The 22,757-nt window shown below is 38.7% G+C and overlaps 1 protein-coding gene across 1 annotated transcript in view; it reads left to right on the plus strand.

The window, feature by feature from the left end:
* Positions 1-22,757, plus strand: part of PHLPP1 (PH domain and leucine rich repeat protein phosphatase 1) — a 214,760-nt gene that overhangs the window by 134,493 nt on the left and 57,510 nt on the right. The window contains exons 5-6 of the mRNA XM_049900477.1: positions 19,315-19,461; positions 20,253-20,483. Of these exons, the coding sequence (XP_049756434.1) occupies positions 19,315-19,461; positions 20,253-20,483 (378 nt within the window). The remainder of the gene's footprint in view (positions 1-19,314; positions 19,462-20,252; positions 20,484-22,757) is intronic.

Below are 22,757 nucleotides of genomic sequence, written 5' to 3' on the forward strand. Positions count from 1 at the left end.
CTTTCATAAATATTTTTTGAATTGTAGGTTTTCCCCCACCATCAAGGATAATCAAGAGTGTGATCTTAAAACATTCCGAAGAGAGTACCCACAAATGCTTTGAACAATGGAGCCATTTAGTGAATTTAGCATTTCGCAACCCAAAATAAGGCAGAGGTTACCTGTGGGTTATGAAGAGAGTGAATTAAAAGATTGGGGGAAATCAATGACTTGAGCTTTGATTAGATGTGAAATTTGTTTTAGCTGAAAAGAATAAGAGAGATGGGGAGGGGTTTTCAAATAGGAGAACATTGTGAGACAAGGAATGAAGTTGAGTTGGGTGTGTAAGTACGTGGGTGTAACAGAATGCAAGTTATGGAGAAATGAGAAATAATAAACTCATAATTACGATTGGCATTTATCAAGCACCTTTCTTAGAAAGCTTTAATTTCTACATTTTTAATCTCCATGGTGTAGAAAACAAATCACCTTATTTCCTACTCTGTTCTTTTGGGGATCTTGGCATTCTAAAAGTACAAAGTTATTAATATTAATTACCCTTACCACAAGTTCACATTTCCAGGTTTTTATTGAAAGGGAGATTTTAATTTTTGCTTTTATCGGTAATTGCTGTGAATTCCTTTTAATGGAAATTGTGAGAATTCATTAGCATAGCTGGATCAGGAGTGTCACGATAAAATATCTTTACAGCTCATCTGCTAGACTTAGGCTGCAGCACTTAGAAGAATTTCAGCTTGTTTGGAAGATGCTCTGCCATAAAAAGTGATACAAGCAGACAAGAGCTGCTAACTGCTGGCAAAAGGGTCTGGCCGCTGTTTTAAAGAAACAACACTTAGCACAAGTGCTGCTCAGCGATAGAGATAACCTTGGGAAGGAATTCCACTACTGGGATTTGGTGACGCTTGCCAAGTGCTTAAGGAATTTCATAGAATGTGTGGAATGTCCTTTTTTCAGTTAACTGTTTCCAACACTGGAAGTCTGTTTCTTACACAGCTTTGCTTTTCAGATGGAATTTTGATCCTCTTGGGAAGCTTTCCATTTCACACGGCTCCCATTTTTATTCCCTGAATAGTTGATCAAAGGAAAGCCTTTACATGGTGCTCGGGCTCTGAGATTGTATAGCCTTTGGTCCTCTCTCTGGCTAATGCTACCAACCTCATTTCTGGCAATAATAGCCTGTTTTCTTCTTCCTCATACTGCCCATTTTAAAGAGAGAACTCAAAATGAAACAAAAGATTTATTTATCAGCCAGGCTGTATTAAATTGCAGTTTGCCCTGTTGCCTTCTTGGGATCGTTTAAGATGTTCTTTAACTTCACTTTCCCACTTAAATAAAAGGGAAGTCTTCAGAAGCCTTGGCTTGATTCCAGTTAGGCTTTTGTATCCTGCCCTATTCCATTCCTCTGTAATTTTAGTTGAGTTGTTTGCTGTACTTTCTAAGCTTTAACTTAACTGCAAGAGCTTAATGCTAAACATAATACCTGTAGATATTTGCTATTCTGAGTAGTAACCAACTTTTTTACTCTGAGTAGCTTTTAGGGGACAGTGGTTAGCATGAAGTAAGAGGGCTAACAGATGCTCATTTTGTAGTTGTTGATAGTGGTGACTTGGGAACATGATTAACATCCTTACTGATGACTTCTGGAATAATCCTTTGGTTGCCAGTGGGAGAGTGCTAATGGAGACTGATAAATGCTCCTCTTTCTCTTTCCTCTATTTCATGCCAAACAAACACATTCAGCTCTGAAGCTAATTCTGACAACACTCGTGTAACTTTTGAAAACCAAAGGCTTGTAAAAGCTATTTTTCCCAGGAGTACCTGTAGTTTTGATGCCACTCACCATTATAATAACAGAGCTTTGAATGGGAGGAATCATACACTGTTGTCATTTCCAATGGGTGGGTTACAAAGATGACACTGGAGCTGGCAGGATATTTGATACTTAACAGTGACCTCTCTAAAGTTGGGCACACCCATCCCTCCTCAGTGATGTCTTTGGACCTATAATTAACAGGAAAACCTTGGCAAAATCTGACTTTCTAAATATTTGTTCTTTCCCCAAATTTCTAAAAATTCTATCAGAATGTACACCTCTCAGCCCACATAGGGATTGTGTGTGTGTGTGTGTGTGTAGAGGAAGTGCCACAAGGGAAGGGAAGACATCTAAATTGTGTATTACCCAAATCAGTGCCACGTAGGATGGGTTATCCCACTCTCTGACCTTAAAGCTTTTCATAGGTAAATGCCAGTGTCATCATCTGGGACTCAAGGCCCTCTGGTGCTTTAAGCACCCTTTATAGCACCAGGGGTTCTTTCTGCTTATCAGTTTGGCCTGCATACTTAATATTTCCCAAGGACACCCTGTAGTTTTTGCCCTCCTAATCAGTGTTTCTCAAAGTATGGCCTATAAAATGCCTACATCAGAATCACTGTGGAGTTTACTGAAAACATAAATACCTGTTTTTCATCCCACAACTGCTGAATGAGACCTCTGGTGATGGTGCCCAGGAATCTACATTTTTTTATAATGCATGCTAAAGTTTGAGAAACAATCAACACTGCCCTATTCGCTATGAATATTCTATCTTCCACTTCCTATCTGCCTTTTGAACTATTGTTTGTGTCCCTTAGATAAAAATGAGTTTTCTGTAAACACTCATGATTCTTTTTTTCAGTAAGTTTTCATCTTTAGTTTTATATTTAGCAGCTTTGTTCCAAAACTGTTTCAAGTTCTTACAGGGTAAAAACCACGTCTACTTCACATTTGCGTGCTTCAGATACCTTTGTGCATAGTGCGAACTCAGAAAATGTTTCATAAATGAACAGTTCAATCCTAGCATCAGACTTTTATTATAGCTAGTAAACCTGGGTTTTTTTTTTTTTCTATGCAAGCACCAGATATGGTTGATCCATTTGTGTATTATGTGGAGCTTCAGTTACTCATGTCTAAACGTGTTTTTATGACACATATGCTTTCTGCTTTTAGTTTATGCTCACTCTCTCATTCCTTTGACATTCCAATATCTTTGGTAAAGATGTTATCTGGTTTTCTTTTTTATATCTCTCTGTATGACTAGACTGAGATTTTATCCACATATACTGCGTGGTTCTTCTCTCCTTTGATTTGAGAAGAGTGGAAATAGTGATCCGTTTTCCACTTTTACAGAAATCTTTTTTTTACATTTTTGTTATTTGTCCAACTAGTGTGATGGTTAATACTACACTTCTCTCGCATAGTATTGGTGATTAAATTTGCTAACTGTGGGCAGAGCTGTTGATACAAAAAAAAAAAAAGGTAGTCACAGACAAATTAAACCATCTCAAGAGAGGTATATTTAACGATAGCATGGTAATGTTCTTGTTTTTTTGCTCATTATATTGCCAATTTATAAAAGACTCAAAAAATGACACATTTATGCTGCTTATGACTCATTGTTTTCATGAATTTAAAGTCAGTGCTAGCTCACTGTTGATCTAGTGACTGTTATTTCCACATAATTACTGTCTTTATGGTTTGGAGTGGTTTCCTAGATCCTGTTCTTACTCAGTTCATGGGAGCCTGCCCCTGAGTGACCACCCTGCTGCCTTGGGCAGGAACTTTGTCTTGTTTGCTGTGGTGTCCATAGAGTTCACTTAGCCTGGGGCCTGGCACATAGTAAGTAACCAATGAAAGCCTCCTGATATTTGGATTATTTTAAGAGAGGGATGAAAACTAAAGTTTCTTTTTTTTAAGGAATGCTTTAATTTGCCCTTACAGCAATATGTCCACTGTAATTATTGTCATTAGAAATAAAATGCTGAATGGTCTATCTTTGATTATTATTTTGGAAAAATTATGCCTTTGAGTTGTAGTTTTGTTATGCTTATTATGATTTTTAACATCAGCAATTCTTGAGAAAATTTGGTCAAATCCTTTTGTGGCAATAAATTTTCATTTTTATCCAAGTAAATTATGCCTGTGTTTTGTTTTCTGGTCATGAGAAGACGATATGCTTGTTTTGGTCGCACCAAGAGTCACTTATGGTGATAAGAATTAAGATAGGATGGTTTCTGTTTGTTTTGGCTCAGAGGTGAAGGAACTGGTCATGTGCCGCATGAGCATTCTGTGTATTGCTGAGCATCCCAGAAGACCGGGCAGTGGACAGGTGCTCACTAGGAACGAGGCTCTTGGGACATAACGGTATACATAAGCTCATGTAGATTCATTTCAGAAGTCTTAAAGGGGTGAAAGGACAAGCTCTGTAACCAAGAAGCTGAGAAATCACTGGTGAAAGTTCAGTTACAGGGCGGTAGAGTTTGGGGGTGTGGAGAGTAGTGTGGAAACTGAAAGAAGTTGACTCATGCATTCTGAAAGGTAAGTGTTTCTAGCAGTTCCGAAGCAGGTGTGACATTCAGATGCTTCTCGTGCCACTGCAACCATGGAAAAGTCCCTGAAAAACAAGGGACAGAAGACACTCTTTCTTTTTTTCTTCTTCATCCAGGAGAGACAGTCTTCTACAACTTTTGCAGATTATTTTGGTTTCTTACATAGTTATTGGAGCATGTACAGGTTGCCTGATGTCATATCTGATTGGGGTAAAAAGATGAAAACTTGACTGTAAGACTAAGTCCACACTAAAGGAATCAGCAATTGAGAAGGGCAAGGAAGATAAATCACGGAAGTTGCTTAGTGATAGTCTTTTATTCATTTGTTTACTTAACTAATATTTCTTGAGGGGCAAGTGCATTCAGTACACATTGAAAAAATACTTCATCTTTTCAAAGATTAGTTCTTCTAGGGATAAAAGACAGAAGTCACACTGTCAAACTAATGATCTTCTTAAAATACTTTTGCTAGCTCAAAACCATAGGTAGGTTTTTAGGAAGAACAACAACGCAGGCATTTGGTTTTATAAATTCCCTTGGGAAAAAAAAAAGAAAAACAAAAAGTAAATGTAATGTTTTTACCCAAGCTTTTTTCTTTATCTGTTTTCTTTCAACAGTACTAAGCTATATTTTTTGTTCTCTCTTTCCCTGACCCATTGCCACTGAGTTGATTCCAACTCATAGCAACCCTATAGGACAGAGTAGAACTACTCTGTAGGGTTTTGAAGGAGTGGCTGACCTTTTGGTTAGCAGCTGAGCTCTTAACCAGTGTGCCACCAGGGCTCCTCTCTTTCCCTGGCATATGAAATTTATTTAAACTGAGTGAGTATTGAAAAAGAAGATTTATTTAATAGTGTTGGCATAATTAGCTACAGAAAAAAAATAGTTAGACCTCTACTCAGTGTTATAAATAAAAAGCAGATATCAGATGGGATAAAGATCTAAATGTCAAACATAAAATATGGAAATTATAGGAGAACATTTGTATCACTTGGGGTTGGAGTGAGAGGGCCTTCTCAAGCAAAGTGAAAATCATAGACTCCTTAAAGGAAAAGATTGCCAGATTTGACAAATAAAAATTAAAAACAAGCATGTGGCAAGAGTTAACATTAACAGAATGGGAAGAACTAAACAGTAGGCTGAGAGAGAGCATTTGCAGCCTGTGACAGTGTATGTGGCACATGGTATTCAGAGAGCTCCTACAAACTGATGAGAGACAACTCAGTAGGAAAATGGGCAGAGCATATTAATGTGTATTTCAAAGAAGTGCAAATACCACGCCTCTCTTCGTCAAAAGATGCTGAATGTCACTGAAAAATACAAATTGAAATGAACTGATACCATTTTTGGCACATACAATTAGCAAAAATTCAAAGCGTGCTGATATTAAATGTGGTGAAAGAGACCCTCTCCTGCAAAGCTGATTGGGAGTATGAATTTCTACAACCTTTTGGTAATTTGCAATTGTATTAAAATTTAAACTGTACATACTTTTAGACTCATCAGTTATGCTTTTTAGCAGTGTAGGTTCACAATCCCTTATCCAAAACTCTTGAGGGCGTTTGAGATTTTCAGGTAATCTGACGATAATATGGCACGTATACCGTATATTGTATAACACTTCCAGCAGGGTTTGAAACAGCACCCCATAAGCAAACATTAATATTTCTGAAGGGAACAAATGAATAGTCACATCAGTTCAAGTCAGCTTTTGCTACCACTTGAGTCAGCGAAAAATCTCTGAGATTTCAGAGGCGTTTGTATTTCAGGAAACCTTGGTGGCATAGTGGTTAAGTGCTGTGGCTGCTAACCAAAGGGTTGGCAGTTCGAATCTGCCAGGCGCTCCTTGGTAACTCTATGGGGCAGTTCTACTCTGTTCTATAGGGTCGCTATGAGTTGGAATCGACTCGACTGCACTGGGTTTGGTTTTGTGTTTCAGAATTATAGATAAGGCATTTTTGTTGTTGTCGAGTGGATTCTGACTCATGAATAAGGCATTGGGCTCCCATAAATACTCCAAAATAAAATCACTAGTGCAGAAAAGAATATGTGACTGGAATGTTTCTCACAGAATTGTTTGTAGCAGTAACAAACTGGGAGTGCTCCTAATGGCGATCAGATCAGCGGAGGAGTGGGTGAATAAATCCTGGGATGTTTATACTCTGTGTATTATGTAGCTGTCAAAAAATGCATTCGGTTTTTAGGTACTGACTCAGAAAGATTGTTTGCATTAGATGAAAAAGGTTGTAGAAAAATGTATGTGGTGTGATCTCATTCAAAAAATAAGGAGGGAGCTTATCTCCTGCATAGCATCTATGTGTTTTCTGTGGATGAAAAGCTTTATGAAAAGCTTTGGAAGGGTGTATACTCCAGTTACCTTTTTTTTTAATACTCCAGTTACCTTAGGAGGATGGCATTTGGAAGGAAGTAGGGTAGACTGTTAGGTTTTTCTTTTTATGCTGGTATATAGTTTGACTTGTTAAAATGCACATGTGTTATTTTGGTGATCCAATAAAAGCAGTCTTTCTCCTAAAAGCACACATAGTGCATGAGTGTTCTAGAACACTGACAGCCTGGCAACCCTCCACTAAGATAGAGCCACTTAAAACCAGCAGGGATCCTGCTTTTAATAATTAATGAGAAGCAGGGCACGAAGATCGGAGCTAGGCTTACAACTCCAATCTTTGAGTAGGTCCTTCATTACTTAATAGTGAAGCCTAATAATTTCCAAAGTGTATTAGCATGTCTCCCCATGGGAAAAAACAAGTTAAACATGGACCGTTACTATGAAACAGAAATCCATTCACCCAGGGAATCTTTTTAAGTGGCCCACTGTGGTGAATAATAATTCAAGAAAATAATACTGATTTTTCTCTCTTAGGCTCATTGAGTAAAAAAGTATGATGTCCCTTCATGGGTGTAATGTGTGCACTCATTTTAAGCACATTTGGAATATGTTTAAAAATAGAACTACTTCTACATATTATTTCATTTTTCAGTCAAGTTTCCCCAGTATATCACATACATTCTTCTATCCTGAGAGGAAAATTACTAAAAATTTAGATGTATCTAAGGCTTGTTACATCTCCAAATAGTCATTATGCTGCTTGTTTTTTTTTGCCCAAATATATACAAGTATATATAGCCATCCCAGTTAACGTAGATGCAGAAAGAACTTTGCACATAAATATTTGCGTTGGATCAATTGAGTATGGATAAATGCTGGGAAAGCAAAAAAGGGTGAAGCACATTTTAAGATCATGAGAAAACAAGCCCAGTAGGAGAAAGGATGTGAAGATTGGCTGCATTTGTGTATGTTTGCTTGTTTCTCTCAACTGATACGGTAGAACGTTAGCTTTTTCTTTCCTGCCCTTGGATAAAAATGGCTCCGCTTCGTTTTCTGAGCAGTACTTGCTCCCAAGTAGTTCTTTTATAGATAAGAGTGGAATAAGCTTGTAGAGCTGTGGTTAACCTACTTGTTTTTAAAACCTATATATCTACGGCCCTGGGGTTTTATATCTACCTATAAAAGTAGGGAAGTTGGGTGCATGAATTTGATGCATTTTAGCCTTTCTGATTAATTTAAGAACCAAGCACCCTTGCGTTTTGTGGAGTTAAATAATTTGCTCAAGGTAGGAGCTTGGAAGATTATGCCTCGAAATTCAGTAAATGAGGAAAAAATCTTTTACAGGCTAAGTGTAAACTATAATACATTAGCACAGTATATACTGCTATCTGTATTAAAAGGGAAGCTAGAGAAGTACAGGGACAAAATTAATGATTGCTGTATTCCCTCAATAGCAGTTTTAAGGTGTGTGCTATCCCTGCTTTGCTGTTAATTAGTTACGGCTGTGAAGTTGGAGAAAGAAAGGAACAGGTAATAACATTAATAGATCAAACCACTAGATAGTTTAGCACATTGTGTGTCTGGATTATTGTTATTGTGCTTTTGTTTATGATGTAAATACAGTAGGAGTTACAAATGAAAGAAATGTCATTAATTGGGCAGTGTTATTATCAGCTCCATTCTGTTGTCTTCTCCCTGTCCCTACGTGTGACCTTCTCTCACCTTAAGGGAAGCCACCTAGAGTTGTGTGGCTGTTAGGATACCTAGTTTGAAAGGGACTTGAAAGTTTATGTGTAAATACAGTACAATTATAGTTTTCTGTCTTGATAAGTCACCAAGTGTATGTAGTTTATTGTGCTTTTCTATTACTTGGGATTAAAAAACAAAAGTATACCTTGGAGCCTTAGAGTGAGACCCAAGTTCTGAACTCCACAAAGTCCATTGCCATTTGCTACATGTGTGACCACGAGTGTCATCTACTGTCTCATATATGAAGTGGCAGTGGAAGTACTGTACCATGTGCATTCATTTCTTAAAAAATAATTTTTATTGTGCTTTAAGTGAAAGTTACAAATCAAGTCAGCCTCTCACACAAAAACCAATATATACCTTGCTACACACTCCCAATTAAAACTCTCCCCCTAATGAGACAGCCTGCTGTCTCCCTCCACTCTCTTTTCCTGTCCTTTTCACCAGCTTCTAACCCCCTCCACCCTCTCATCTGCCCTCCAGGCAGGAGATGCCAACATAGTCTCGTGTCCACCTGATCCAAGAAGCTCACTCCTCACCAGCATTGTCTCTCCAACCCATTGTCCAGTCCAATCCATGTCTGAAGAGTTGGCTTCGGGAATGGTTCCTGTCCTGGTGCAACAGAGGGCCTGGGGGCCATGACCACTGGGGTCCTTCTAGTCTCAGTCAGACCATTAAGTCTGGTCTTATGAGAATTTGGGGTCTGCATCCCACTGCTCACCTGCTCCCTCAGGGGTTCTCTGGTGTGTTCCCTGTTAGGGCAGTCATCGGTTGTAGCCAGGCACCATCTAGTTGTTCTAGTCTCAGGATGATGTAGTCGCCAGTTCATGTGGCCCTTTCTGTCTCTTGGGCTCGTAATCACCTTGTGTCTTTGGTGTTCTTTATTTTCCTTTGATCCAGGTGGGTTGAGACCAATTGATGCATCTTAGATGGCCCCTTGCTAGCGTTTAAGACCCCAGACGCCACTCTTCAAAGTGGGATGCAGAATGTTTTCTTAATAGATTTTATTATGCCAATTGACTTAGATGTCCCCTGAAACCATGGTCCCCAGACCCCTGCCCCTGCTACACTGGCCTTTGAAGCATTCAGTTTATTCAGGAAACTTCTTTGCTTTTGGTTTAGTCCAATTGTGCTGACCTCCCCTGTATTGTGTGCTGTCTTTCCCTTCACCTAAAGTAGTTCTTATCTACTATCTAATTAGTGAATACCCCTCTCCCACCCTCCCTCCCCCTCTCATCACCACAAAAGAATGTTTTCTTCTCAGTTTAAACTATTTCTCAAGTTCTTATAATAGTGGTCTTATACAATATTTGTCCTCTTGCAACTGACTAATTTCACTTAGCATAATGCGTTCCAGGTTCCTCCATGTTATGAAATGTTTCACAGATTCCTCACTGTTCTTTATCGATGCGTAGTATTACATTGTGTGAATATACCATAATTTATTTACCCATTCATCCGTTGATGGGCAGCTTGGTTGCTTCCATGTTTTTGCTATTGTAAACAGTACTGCAGTAAACACGGGTGTGCATTTATCTGTTCGTGTAAAGGCTCTTATTTCTCTAGGATATATTCCAAGGAGTGGGATTGCTGGATCGTATGGTAGTTCTATTTCTAGCTTTTTAAGGAAGCGCCAAGTTGATTTCCAAAGTGGTTGTACCATTTGACATTCTCACCAGCAGTGTAGAAGTGTTCCAATCTCTCCACAGCCTCTCCAACATTTATTCTTTTGTGTTTTTTGGATTAATGCCAGCCTTGTTGGAGTGAGATGAAATCTCATTGTAGTTTTGATCTGCATTTCTCTAATGGCTAATGATCGTGAACATTTCCTCATGTATCTGTTAGCTACCTGAATGTCTTCTTTAGTGAAGTGTCTATTCATATCTTTTGCCCATTTTTTAATTGGGTTATTTGTCTTTTTGCAGTTGAGTTTTTGCAGTATTATGTAGACTTTAGAGATCAGGCGCTGATCAGAAATGTCATGGCTAAAAACTTTTTCCCAGTCTGTAGGTAGTCTTCTTATTCTTTTGGTGAAGTCTTTGGATGAGCATAAGTGTTTGATTTTTAGGAGCTCCCAGTTATCTAGTTTTTCTTCTGTGTTCTTTATAATGTTTTTTATACTGTTTGTGCCATGTATTAGGGCTCCTAACGTTGTCCCTATTTTTTCTTCCATGATCTTTATCATTTTAGATTTTAAATTTAGGTCTTTGATCCATTTTGAGTTCGTTTTTGTGCATGGAGTGAGGTATGGGTCTCGTTTCATTTTTTTTGCAGATGGATATCCAGGTGTGCCAGCACCATTTGTTAAAAAGACTGTCTTTTCCCCATTTAACTGTTTTGGGACCTTTGTCAAGTATCAGCTGCTTATATGTGGATGGATTTATGTCTGGATTCTCAATTCTGTTCTGTTAGTCCAGGTATCTGTTGTTGTAAAAGTACCAGGCTGTTTTGACTACTGTGGCGGTATAATAGGTTCTAAAATCAGGTAAAGTAAGGCCTCCTACTTTGTTCTTCTTTTTCAGTAATGCCTTATTTATCCGGGGCCTCTTTCCCTTCCGTATGAAATTGGTGATTTGTTTCTCCATCTCATTAAAGAATGTCTTTGGGATTTGGATCGGAATTGCATTAAAAGTATAGATCGCTTTTGGTAGAACAGACATTTTTATAATGTTAAGTCTTCCTATCCATGGGCAAGGTATGTTCTTCCACTTGTGTAAGTCTCGTTTGGTTTCTTGCAGAAGTGTTTTGTAGTTTTCTTTGTATAAGTCTTTTCCATCTCTGGTAAGATTTATTCCTAAGTATTTTATCTTCTTGGGGGCTACTGTAAATGGCATTAATTTGGTGATTTCCTCTTCGATGTTCTTTTTGTTGGTGTAGAAGAATCCAACTGATTTTGTATGTTTATCTTGTATCCCGATACTCTGCTGAACTCTTCTATTAGTTTCAGTAGTTTTCTGGAGGATTCCTTAGGGTTTTCTGTGTATAAGATCATGTCATCTGCAAATAGAGATGCTTTTACTTCTTCCATGCCAATCTGGATGCCCTTTATTTCTTTATCTAGCCTAATTGCTCTGGCTAGGACTTCCAGCACAATGTTGAACAAGAGTGGTGATAAAGAGCATACTTGTCTGGTTTCCGATCTCAATGGGAATTTTTTCAGGCTGTCTCCATTTAGCGTGATGTTGGCTGTTGGCTTTGTATAAATGCCCTTTATTATGTTGCGAAATTTTCCTGCTATTCCTATTTTGCTGAAAGCTTTTATCATGAATGAGTGTTGAACTTTGTCAAATGCCTTTTCCGCATTGATTGATAAAATCATGTGATTCTTGTCTTTTGTTTTATTTATGTGGTGGATTACATTAATTGTTTTTCTCATGTTGAACCATCCCTGCATACCTGGTATGAATCCCACTTGGTCATGGTGAATTATTTTTTTGATATGTTGTTGAATTCTATTGGCTAGAATTTTGTTGAGGATTTTTGCATCTACATTCATGAGGGATATAGGTCTATAATTTTCTTGTGGTGTCTTTACCTGGTTTTGGTATCAGGGATGTGGCCCGTGTGCCTTTATTTTAAGGATTAAAGGAGATTGCTCTTTATTAAGGCTCTGGGTAAATGTTAACTTGCCTCTTTTCCCTGCTCTGAGTCCTGTTGTAGAAAAAATGGACATGATCTATATTTCTTTGCTGAAGTACTGCGTTGCTTGCTCTGGAAAGTCAAGTACAGTTGTCCCTCAGTATCTGTGGGAGGATTGGTTCCAGGACCCCCTGCAGATACCCAAATCCATGGATACTCAAGTCCCTTGTATAAAATGGTGTAGTATTTGCATGTAACCTACACACATCCTCTTGTATACTTTAAATCATCTTTAGATTACTTCAGATACCTAAGACGGTGTAAATGCTATGTAAATAGTTGTGGCATCACAATTGAAGACTTTCTCTGGAAGGCAGCCTTTCTCTTCTCTGAGGTTCTTGAGCTCTTCTGGGAACGCAGATGCTGCCTGGGCACCAGCCAATGCCAATTCTCTGGTGATTTGGAAGTTTTTGAGGCTGTAGCACTTTACAGAGCTAGCCAGCCATCCTTACTAGCTTGAAACTCCTTTCTTTTGCTTTCCTCCACCCCCGCATACTTAGTCTTTGAGGGATTGCTTTGACTACTTCATTGCTTTTTGGGAGCCATTTTTTCACAGAAACAAAGTGCATACAACACAGGTAGCGAATAAACAAGACACAAGGCTAATTAACAATGATCAAACGACGAGTGCTGGAGAGAGACTGAGGATCTGTGAAATGGCGGGAGGCTACAGCAGAGGATGCCTACACATCACTTCATTCACGTGAATTCAGTGTAGTGCTCCAGACATGGCAAATTCAAGTTTTGCTTTTTTGCAACTTTCTTTTTTTCCCCAAATCGTTTCAGTCCATGGTTGGTTGAATCGGAACCTGTGGATACGGAGGGCTGACCGTAAATCTTTTCAAGTTCTTGAGTGGTTTGGGAGCACTGGGCTGGACTTGAATTGCCTTCAGCTTACATGCACATCATGTTGAAATTCCGTTGTCCTCCACTGCTGGTAATGCCACCCTAGGCAGGGGAAAATGAGGTGAAAAGGCAGTGCTTCCCATACATTACTCTGAGGCCATTTTTTCGTCTGTGGCTTAGAATTATTTCAGGTAAGCCCAGTAATCACTAATATGTATATAGACATCTATTTATATTAAATTCTTTAACAAGATTAATAAAAGAGGAGAGATGAGTAGTAATGATGTTGAAATGCAATAGATTCATAGTTACATGTAATAGTCACATTTGTCTGAGCCTGGTTTATTATAAGCTTGGGAAATTAAAGAAGATTCCTTCAAAGGCCTCTTCTACTCTTGATTTTTGATAACCCTGAGAAGTAAGGAAGGTGTGTCCACTTTAAGTAACGTCCTTTAACCTTGGCATTGTGTGTGTGTGCATTCGTGTATGATGAGATGCTTTAATAAAACATACCACAAGGCCTTCTTCTTTCAGCTTCTGAAGCATCAAATAGAATCATCCTTTGTTATTGCTAAACTGACCACTATAGCTATTACAGTCATCATTAAAATATTTTTTACTAAACTTAATTTCTATGATGCAGTGATTCTCCTCTGCTTACCTATTTGAACAGCTATGAGGAAATATCTATATCTTGAGTAATATAAGGGCAGAGATGTAATATTAATTTAAAATAAAATATTGTAAAATGAAATTATTTAAAATATTTCACCAAATGTATATATGATTGCTCTAATATGTATATTAGAATATTTGTGTGTATATATATACATATATATGTGTGTACACACACACATGTATATTCAAAGCCAGTTAGTTTTTCATTAGAATCTGGGTCTGTGCCCATTTGAAAATTTATGTAGCTCACCTACTAACAACAGCAACAAAAAAAACTAACATGGCAGAGCTAAAAGTCTTATATTTTGTTATGGAGACATAGGGATATCTAGTCTTGTCTTGGATAATAGTGTGCTGTCACCTTGCTCTGTCCTCTGCATTCTCTTTTAAAGGAAGATAAAGGGCAGAAAGGTCATCTGCCCACCATTTTGATCTCTTGACTTAAACATTGCCTCTGTGTATCTATTTCACCCATTTTAAGCACAGAGGGAGGAAACGCTGGTGGTGTGGTGGTTAAGTGCTATGGCTGCTAACCAAAGGGTTGGCAGTTCGAATCTGCCAGGCACTCCTTGGAAACTGTATGGGGGCAGTTCTATCCTATCCTAATGGGTCGCTATGGGTCGGAATCGACTCGATGGCACTGGGTTTGGGTTTTTTTGTTTTTTGTTTTTGGTAACCACAGAGGGAAGTGGCTTCTATGTGGACTTTTCCACTATCTTTCTCTGAAAGGCTTTTTGAATCTGTAAAATTCTGTTCCCCAGTGCCTGTAACCTGACTGCTTTCCACATCTATAAAGAAAAAGTAGAACTCTAAGAAGGTGGAGGGCTGGAGTTTACAAAACATCATGAGTATTAATGTTGGTAGATGTGTTCTGATCAAGAATTTGGGTTCTCAGGAACAATCCCTGCTTTGCTTGCTAAACAAGTCTCTGTTGGACACTGTGTTCTTCTCTAGGAAGAATTTGGGGCATGGGCTGTACAGGGAGGAATGTGAGGGAGGTGGGGAATGTGTAAGAAGGAACTAGACATTCAGGGTACCTCAAATCAGAATCAGCCCTTAAAATTTATAAGACTGGGGCAAAGGTGTAAATGGAGTCACACATACCACATATCTAAATATTTAAGTTAAATCAAAGTAATAAACTGTTAAATAAATTAGCTTCTATGTTCCTACCTTGACAAGTATTTATAAGCTTTGTAATGACTGGAGGGCAAATTTAGAATCCTCAGACTCCCTGGGATTCCACACTGAATGTGGCAGCATGAGACGAGCTGGCCCAGTAGCCTACATCTCTTCTGCTCCCTAGCTGTATACCTCACCATGCATGGTCTGGACATGCCAGCCCATGTGGTCAAGCTCTGTCCACCCCTGGGGTATAGGTATACATACCTATGGGAGGATGGACCTAGGGCACACTCGAGCCCTGGAAACAGGCTTGGTATTCTTTGGGTGGGGAATTATAGGGCAAGGAGCCCTGGTGGCACAGTGGTTAAAGCACTCAGATGCTAACTGAAAGGTCAGCAGTTTGAACCCACCAACCAACCACTCCAAGGGAGAAAGATGTGACAGCCTGCTTCCGTGAATGTTGTTGTGTGCTGTCGTAAAGATTATAGCCTTAGAAATCCTATGAGCAGTCCTACTCTGTCCTATAGGATTGCTGTGAGTCGGAATTGACTCCACGGGAATGGGTACTTACTTTAGCAGTCCCTTGGTGGCTCAAGTGGTTAAGCGCTTGATTACTGGCTGACAGATTGGGCTGTTCCAACCCACCCAAGGGCACCTCGAAAAACAGGCCTGGTGATCTGCTTCTGAAAGGTCACAGCCTTGAAAAAGCAGTTCTACGCTGACACACACGGGGTCACTACAAGTTGGAATTGACCGAACAGCAACTAACAACAACTTACTCTTCTATGGAGCCACATTAGAAAAAGTAAAAAGAAACAAGTGAAATTCATTTTAACAATAGGATGTGCTGGTTTGCGGTAAATATGGTTTGGTTTTGGACTGGAAGTGCGGTAGGAGACTTGTGATGGGGTTGAGAGTTATTTAAACCAATAAACCAAAATTATTAGAGTTCTAAAAATATTAGTTTACATTCTTTCTTTGTGCTAAGTCTTTGAAATCAATGTGTTCTTTATACTTAGTGAACATCTGAATTGGGACCAGCCACTTTGTAGGTGCTCAGCAGCCACCTATGGCTAGTGGTTGCTGGATTGGCCAGGGCAGCTCTAGGGGAAGGGAGTGCAGACGCCTGTCTCTTTGGGGAGGGGTACTCAGCCCTTAGGTAAGAGGGCAGTTCTCTTTACCATAAGGTCTGATAGTGGTTTTGTCATTGAGTTGATGCAGAGAATAATTGCACCTCTTTCTCTAAAGATCTAATGGTAATTTTAGAATACAAAAAACCCAAAAAAAAAACAAAACTAATAGGGGGAGTACTTGTTAAGAGTTTTTTCCCTCTTCCATTTAAGCTTGTCAACTGCATTTTACCAATTTAACTCACTGCTGCTTTCCTTGCATTCTCAGGGGTGGTAGTGTCCTAGTAAATTTGTTTGCATAAATGAATTATACCTGCCTCCTTTTTTTTTTCTTTCTCTGTTGTTTTTCCAAAACCTGATCCTTGTGTTTTCCATCTTGAGTAATTACTGAAGCTGAAATATTCCCTTCTCTACTTTCTAAAAAGCCTTGTGAGTGTATTAGATAATGTCTACCCCGTTGTTGTCGAGCCAATTCCAACTCATACTGACCCTATAGGACAGAGTAGAACTGCTCCACAAGGTTTCCAAGGCTGTAATCTTTACGAAAGCAGACTGGCACATCTTTCTTCCATGGAACAGCTTGGGGGTTGGAACCTCCAACCTTTTGGTTAGCAACCAATCGCTTAACCACTGCCACCAGGGCTTCTAGATAATGTCTAGTGGGTATTTTTTCCTTTCTAAAGGAACCTTTTTTTTTTAGGTTCAACTTAATTGTATGCAGATTTTAAAACTATGGCCAGTTCTACCAAATAAGTGGGAAATGAGATAGTGTTTTTGTTTGGAGTAGGACAGCAGTTCTCAAACATTTTATCTTAGGATAGGGTTTCCAGATTTCGTGTGTGTGTGTGTGTGTGTGTGTGCACGCACACACATACACAGATGTCCAGTTAAATTCACATTTTAGATAAACAATGAGTTTTTTGTTTTTTTTTTTTAAGTATAAGTACATCCCAGGTAATATTTGGGACATATTTATTCCAAAAAAAATTTTTGTGTATCTGTGATTCAAATCTAACTGGATGTCCTTTATCTAGCAACCCTACTCAGGACTCCTTTACTCTCTCAAAAATTGAGAACTTTTGGAGTCCCTGGGTGGTGCAAATATGTGAGTGCTTGGCTACTAACAAAAAGGTTGGCAGTTCAAATCCACCCTTTGGTGCCTCAGAAGAACAGCCTGGTGATCTACTTGCAAAAAATCAGCCACTGAAAACCCTGTGGAGCTCAGTTCTACTTTGACACACATAGGGTCACCACGAATTGGAATCAGCTCAACGACAACTGGTTTAAGAGCTTTTATTTCTGTGGGTTATATCAGTGTTTACCATAGCAGAAATTTAAACTGAGAAATAATGTATGTTAATTAACTTAAAAATAAACTTCATTACATGTTAACATAAGTAAAAATTTTTGTGAAATATAACTATTTTCCAACATGAAACAAATAGTGAGAAGAGCATCATTGATTGACAGTTTTGCAAATCTTTTAATGTCTGGCTTAATAGAACAGAGCCAAATGCTTCTCTGCTTTTGTATTCGGCCTGTAGCGGTATCACAAAGACCTGTAATGTCTGGAATCTCCCCTGAACTCTTGTGAGAAAATGAGAGTGACAAAAGGCAAATGACATGTTAGTATTGTTATGAAAGTAGTTTTGACCTTGATGCTCTCCTGAAAGGGCCTCATCTGGGAGCCACTGGACTAGGAATAATTAAACTCACCCGTTGCTGTAGAGTCGATTCCAACTCATAATTCTGTTTTGTGTTTTGTAGATCATGGATAGTCAGGATCCCAAAACCCACTGCCGTCGAGTCAATTCCGACTCATAGCGACCCTATAGTCAGGATAGAGATGAATATTCTTTAAGAAGGCCTCATGGGTCAAATTATAAAATATAAAGCCGGCTAATTAGAAAATGGTTTTCAAGTTTAATGATAATCCTTTCCTAAGCTTATTTTTTAATTTAAAATACTATTCAGTTTATACTCAGTCATCCAAGATAACAGCTGTTACAAAAATCTAAGCAACACTTTCAACCTATGAAATAAGTGCATTATGAACTTTCTGTGTAAACTTTAAAGCCTAACAGTTTTTATTATAGAATTGAACAATTAGCTCACCGGATGGTTTCTTTTAAGATGCTGATGGGGTTGCATTGGATTTAATTTTAGGATGTGTATCTCTGTTCTAAGCAGAGTGCATGCTGCTTAGTATTAGGCTTGGGCAGTTTTAAAAAGAATGAGCATAATAAGATAACCAAAGATTCTCATCTCATGTAGGAATAGTGCAGAGTCAGCAGTGGGCCAAATATAGGAATAGAGTAAAGTTAAAGATAACTTCTTTAATTGTTTGGGTAACTGAGAAAATGGAAAACTAATTAGCAAAAACAGAACAGGAGGACGTGCTGGTTTGGAGTAAATACAGTTTAGTTTTGGACTGGGAATGTGTTAGGAAGCTTGTGATGGAGTTGAGAGAGTTGTTTATGTAGTAGTAAAAAGATGCCAAGCAAGAAAATGTAGAGAGAAGAGAAAGTGACAGAGGAAAGACCCATGAGGAATACTTAAATTTGGGGTAGCAAGAGGAGGTGAAGAAAAAAGGACACACAGGTGAAGAGGTTTAGAGAGAGCTAGGAAGCGGCCAGGTGAGGAAAGCGTAGTTGAAGCAGAATGGAAAGAGCTTTCACAGAAGGAGGAATGGTTAGCAGTATCAATGTTGTATCGAAATTGTGGAATGATAATTGGTTCTTATATTTGGAACTAAGAAGTCCTGGTTACCTTAGAGTGGTTTTGATAAATTCTTATATTTTTTTTATTTCAGTTTTGGAAGTCCCGTTGCTGTGGACTTGATTCCAACTCATAGTGACCCTATAGGACAGAGTAGAACTGCCCCATAGGGTTTCCAAGGCTGTAATCTTTACAGAAGCAGACAGCCACATCTTTCTCCTGAGGAGTGGCTGGTGGGTTCAAACCCCGACCTTTCGGTTAGCAACTGAGAGTTTAACCACGGTGCCACCAGGCCACCTCAGATTTGAGAGAAATGAGTCAGACAAGGTTTTGGGCTTGTCTGGGATCACACAGAAATCCAGAAGAGCTAAATTTCCAACTCTGCCTACTCTTTCCTATCTCTCCCTTATCCTTTCTTTACAAGTGTGTTAATTAAACTGGAAAAACTGTGGAAAAGCTGAAACTCCAGCAAAACTCATCTCTTCAAATATCCAGCCTTTTTCAAGATGAGTTTGTTTTTAAATATAATGTTTATACTTTAGAGTCAGAAGTCATGCCTTCCAGCTCTGCTTTTTACTGAACCTCTGAGGGCTGCGTCCCTTTGGTTAGACTCGGGTCAGGCCGGATTAGCTTTAAGGCTAGGCTAAAATTATGTGCTGGTTTATGCATCCATGACCTTTGCCTTTTTTTTTCTTTTGTGTTGTTTTATTATAATAGGTTCACCAAGTTGAAGAGTCTTAACCTTTCCAATAATCATTTAGGGGATTTCCCGTTAGCAGTGTGCAATATTCCAACCCTGACAGAGCTGAATGTGTCCTGCAACGCCCTGAGAGCAGTTCCAGCCGCAGTTGGAGTTATGCACAAGTGCGTACTTTACACACCGCTATGGAGTAACCCTTGTAGATACCAGGAATGCTTGCTAAGTGACCCCTCTGCATCAGGGTTGCAGCAGATGATAGGACTTTTCTTGCTACACTGGTTATGTAAGTCTTAGCTTTTGCCCAGATCAAGAGAGTGGCACTGTCTGATCTGGATAAACAAATAAACAACCCAAATCCATTGTCCTCAAGTTGATTCTGACTCATAGTAACCCTGTAGGACAGATTAGAACTGCCTCATAGGGTTTCCAAGGATCGGCTGGTGGATTTGAACTGCTGACCTTTTGGTTAGCAGCTGAGCTAATGACCACTCCACCACCAGGGCTCCATAGACTCTGGAATCTTAGAAAAAAGTAAAATCCCTGTTCAGAACTGAAGGTCCCTATGGATGTACAGGTCTAAACATAGGAGGGGGAGTTGCTTTCTCATTTTCTGAGTTGTATTAAACTCTAAGACTTAGAAATTAATTTTAAAACATAACCAGGAAAGATGGGTATTTGGACCTGATTCACACTGCGATTGGCTTGCGTTGTTCCCATTTATGCCTGTCCAAGTTGGGAAACTTGGTCATAAATTGCATTTTCAGTAAAAGATTAAGATGCTTATCTCTGATCTTGTCTTTCTGGACCATTATTGACCCAGGCACTTCCCTTATGCATTTCACAAGGAGCAATAAATACATTCTCTATGGGTTATATTTATTGTACTTATGTGTTGGTAATAAAGGTGTAAAATTTACACATTTCTCTTTCTAATTCTTATGTTTTCTTTTAATAGTTTGCAGACATTTCTGTTGGATGGAAATTTTCTCCAGTCGCTTCCTGCTGAGTTGGAGAGCATGCACCAGCTTAGTTATCTTGGTCTTTCTTTCAATGAATTCACTGACATTCCAGAGGTATTGGAGAAATTGACCGCTGTGGATAAACTTTGTATGTCTGGAAACTGTATGGAGACTCTGAGGCTACAGGCTTTAAGAAAAATGCCTCACATTAAACATGTGGATTTAAGGTAACCATTTTCGAGAAATACATCTCATTTGTTTGGTTTGCTTATAATTAGAAAAAAAAAAATTTTTTTTTTTTTTTTTTTTTTTAATTAGGGATAGGTTGTAATCCTGTCAAACACAGCCAAGACAGGCAGGCTGGTTAGTTGAAACTAGGATATATTTTCCTGTCTCTTCCCAGAGGACAGAATAATTAATAGTAGGGTTTGCTAATATCCGAAATGTATCTCTTGAAGGCTTTCCTTTTTTTTTTTTTGTAAATTTGAGCCCAGATTTAATTTGCATGAATAGATAGGGCTGTAGAGTCAGAGAGCTATTTATAGTGAATGAAAACCATGTAATTGAGAGGAAAGTACATTTTTTCTCTCTTAGACCTTATTTTCTGTGGTTCATTTAAGGCATTCGACATCATTGAGCATCTCCCTTTTCTTAGTTTTTTTTTCCCATCTTTGCTTTTTTAACATAATGTATCATTAAATTATTTATTTAACTTACTTCTAACTTCTCTCTCTCTTTCTGTAAGTGAATCTGCCCTTATTTCACTATTCTTTACAAAACTATAAAACCCATAATCTGCTATTAGACCAAGTTTGGCTGTAACCTCTGCTCAGATCTCTTCCAAGAGCAGGGACCCCGCTTTTTGAATCTTGATCAGACTACACTCCACTAAAGCATTAGCACATTTGGTGCTACACGAGAGATGCTCAATAAGCATCCCCTACTTTTTTTTAGTAAGTGAGGTTCTGTTTTAGTCACTCATGCACAGAAAACCAGTACCAAGGAGAGGGAGAGGCTCTGAATTTCTATTTTTTAAAGAGAAATAGCCTGCTATGGGCTTGAGTTCCTGCAAAGCAACTTCTAGGGCTTAGGGCATAGGCTTGAACACTAACTTACTTGCCTGATTTCACACTCTACAACCAAACTAACTCCCCCATTAGCCAGGGGTTGATAACCACATATTTAACATGCTAAATCTTGGGCAAGGTGTTTAATCTCCTTGTGCCTCTATTTTTTCCATCTGTAAGTTGAGGTTAATCACAGAACTTGATTCATAGGGTTGTGGAGAGAATTGAGTTAAATGTCTGGTACTCCCAGCAGGGGTTATGTATTGTTATTAGTACCTGCTGAGGACTTTTCTCTACTCATGGAACCTGCTCAACTCTTTTTCTTGGCATCTTTACACCTATTTGTCAGTTGTTCTTTCCATGTTTCATCACCACTTTTCCTCTCTGTTGATAATCCCAGACCCTCACTCAGGCTTCTCCAGTTGCACCTGTATGAAGTAGCATCACTTTTTGGTCCCCTTTTTTCTCCGTTCATACGATGTGGCATAGGAAACCCATACATCCCAGCCTTACAAAAAATTGCTTGGCTTTACTTTACCTCCAACTAAAAGAATCACACCTGTCCCACCTAAGGAAGTGTTAGCAATTTGCAGATCTTGAATTCTTAATTTGGGGAATATAAATGGTTATAATTTATCTGACTTTGAGGACTTTTTAGATCTGAAAAATGTGCTGTTAAGTTTTTTTTTTTTTTCTAATTTGTTACCATTATTTGCGTCAGAGACACATAGATTTAGAAAACCCTCGTGCTTGAGAATCTAGGCTCTTTTTTATTCAGCTACCCAGTGGTATAACTTTGATAGAGCCAAGGACCATGGGTTGCATTGACCTCAGGTAGTAATCATGAGATGATTTCTGAGTTATTGGTACATATAAGAAGACATTTTTCATGATTTGGCTAGCACCTCCACCTGCAAATATGTAGCTACGTATAAGTTCCATCTAGTATGTCCAGCAGTAACTCTTCTTATTAAGTGCTTCACAGGCTCTTCACATTTCCAGTTCTCACCCAAATCTTTGGAGGTGACATCAGTTACAAGAGATGTAAATACCAGAAGAGACACTGAACCCTCTGTTATAAATGTTGAATTGAATGACTGAGTAGCGAACTGCTTCCTTCCAGACCCCTGAGGCTGAGGAGAGAAACATGTGGTCAGATATGCCTGTAATTCTGCCATAATATTATTATACCAAAGCAAGTAGAATAAGGGAAGTTTCACTTGGTTTCTCTAAACAAAGAACTAATTTTATTGATTATTTGAGTTTTTTATTCTTTCAGGTGGAAATGTTGCCCCAGATTAAAAGTGATCATTTTTCTTTTAATATTATTCTTTCTTCTATTCACGTGCTTTGTCTCTGAAACTGTTTCTTCTGTCACATGTTACCCACGTATCTCTCCTTGATCATTTCTTTTCTCTCCATTTTCTGCCTTGG

This window comes from Elephas maximus, chromosome 11 (assembly GCF_024166365.1).
Source record: "Elephas maximus indicus isolate mEleMax1 chromosome 11, mEleMax1 primary haplotype, whole genome shotgun sequence".
NCBI lineage: Eukaryota > Metazoa > Chordata > Mammalia > Proboscidea > Elephantidae > Elephas > Elephas maximus.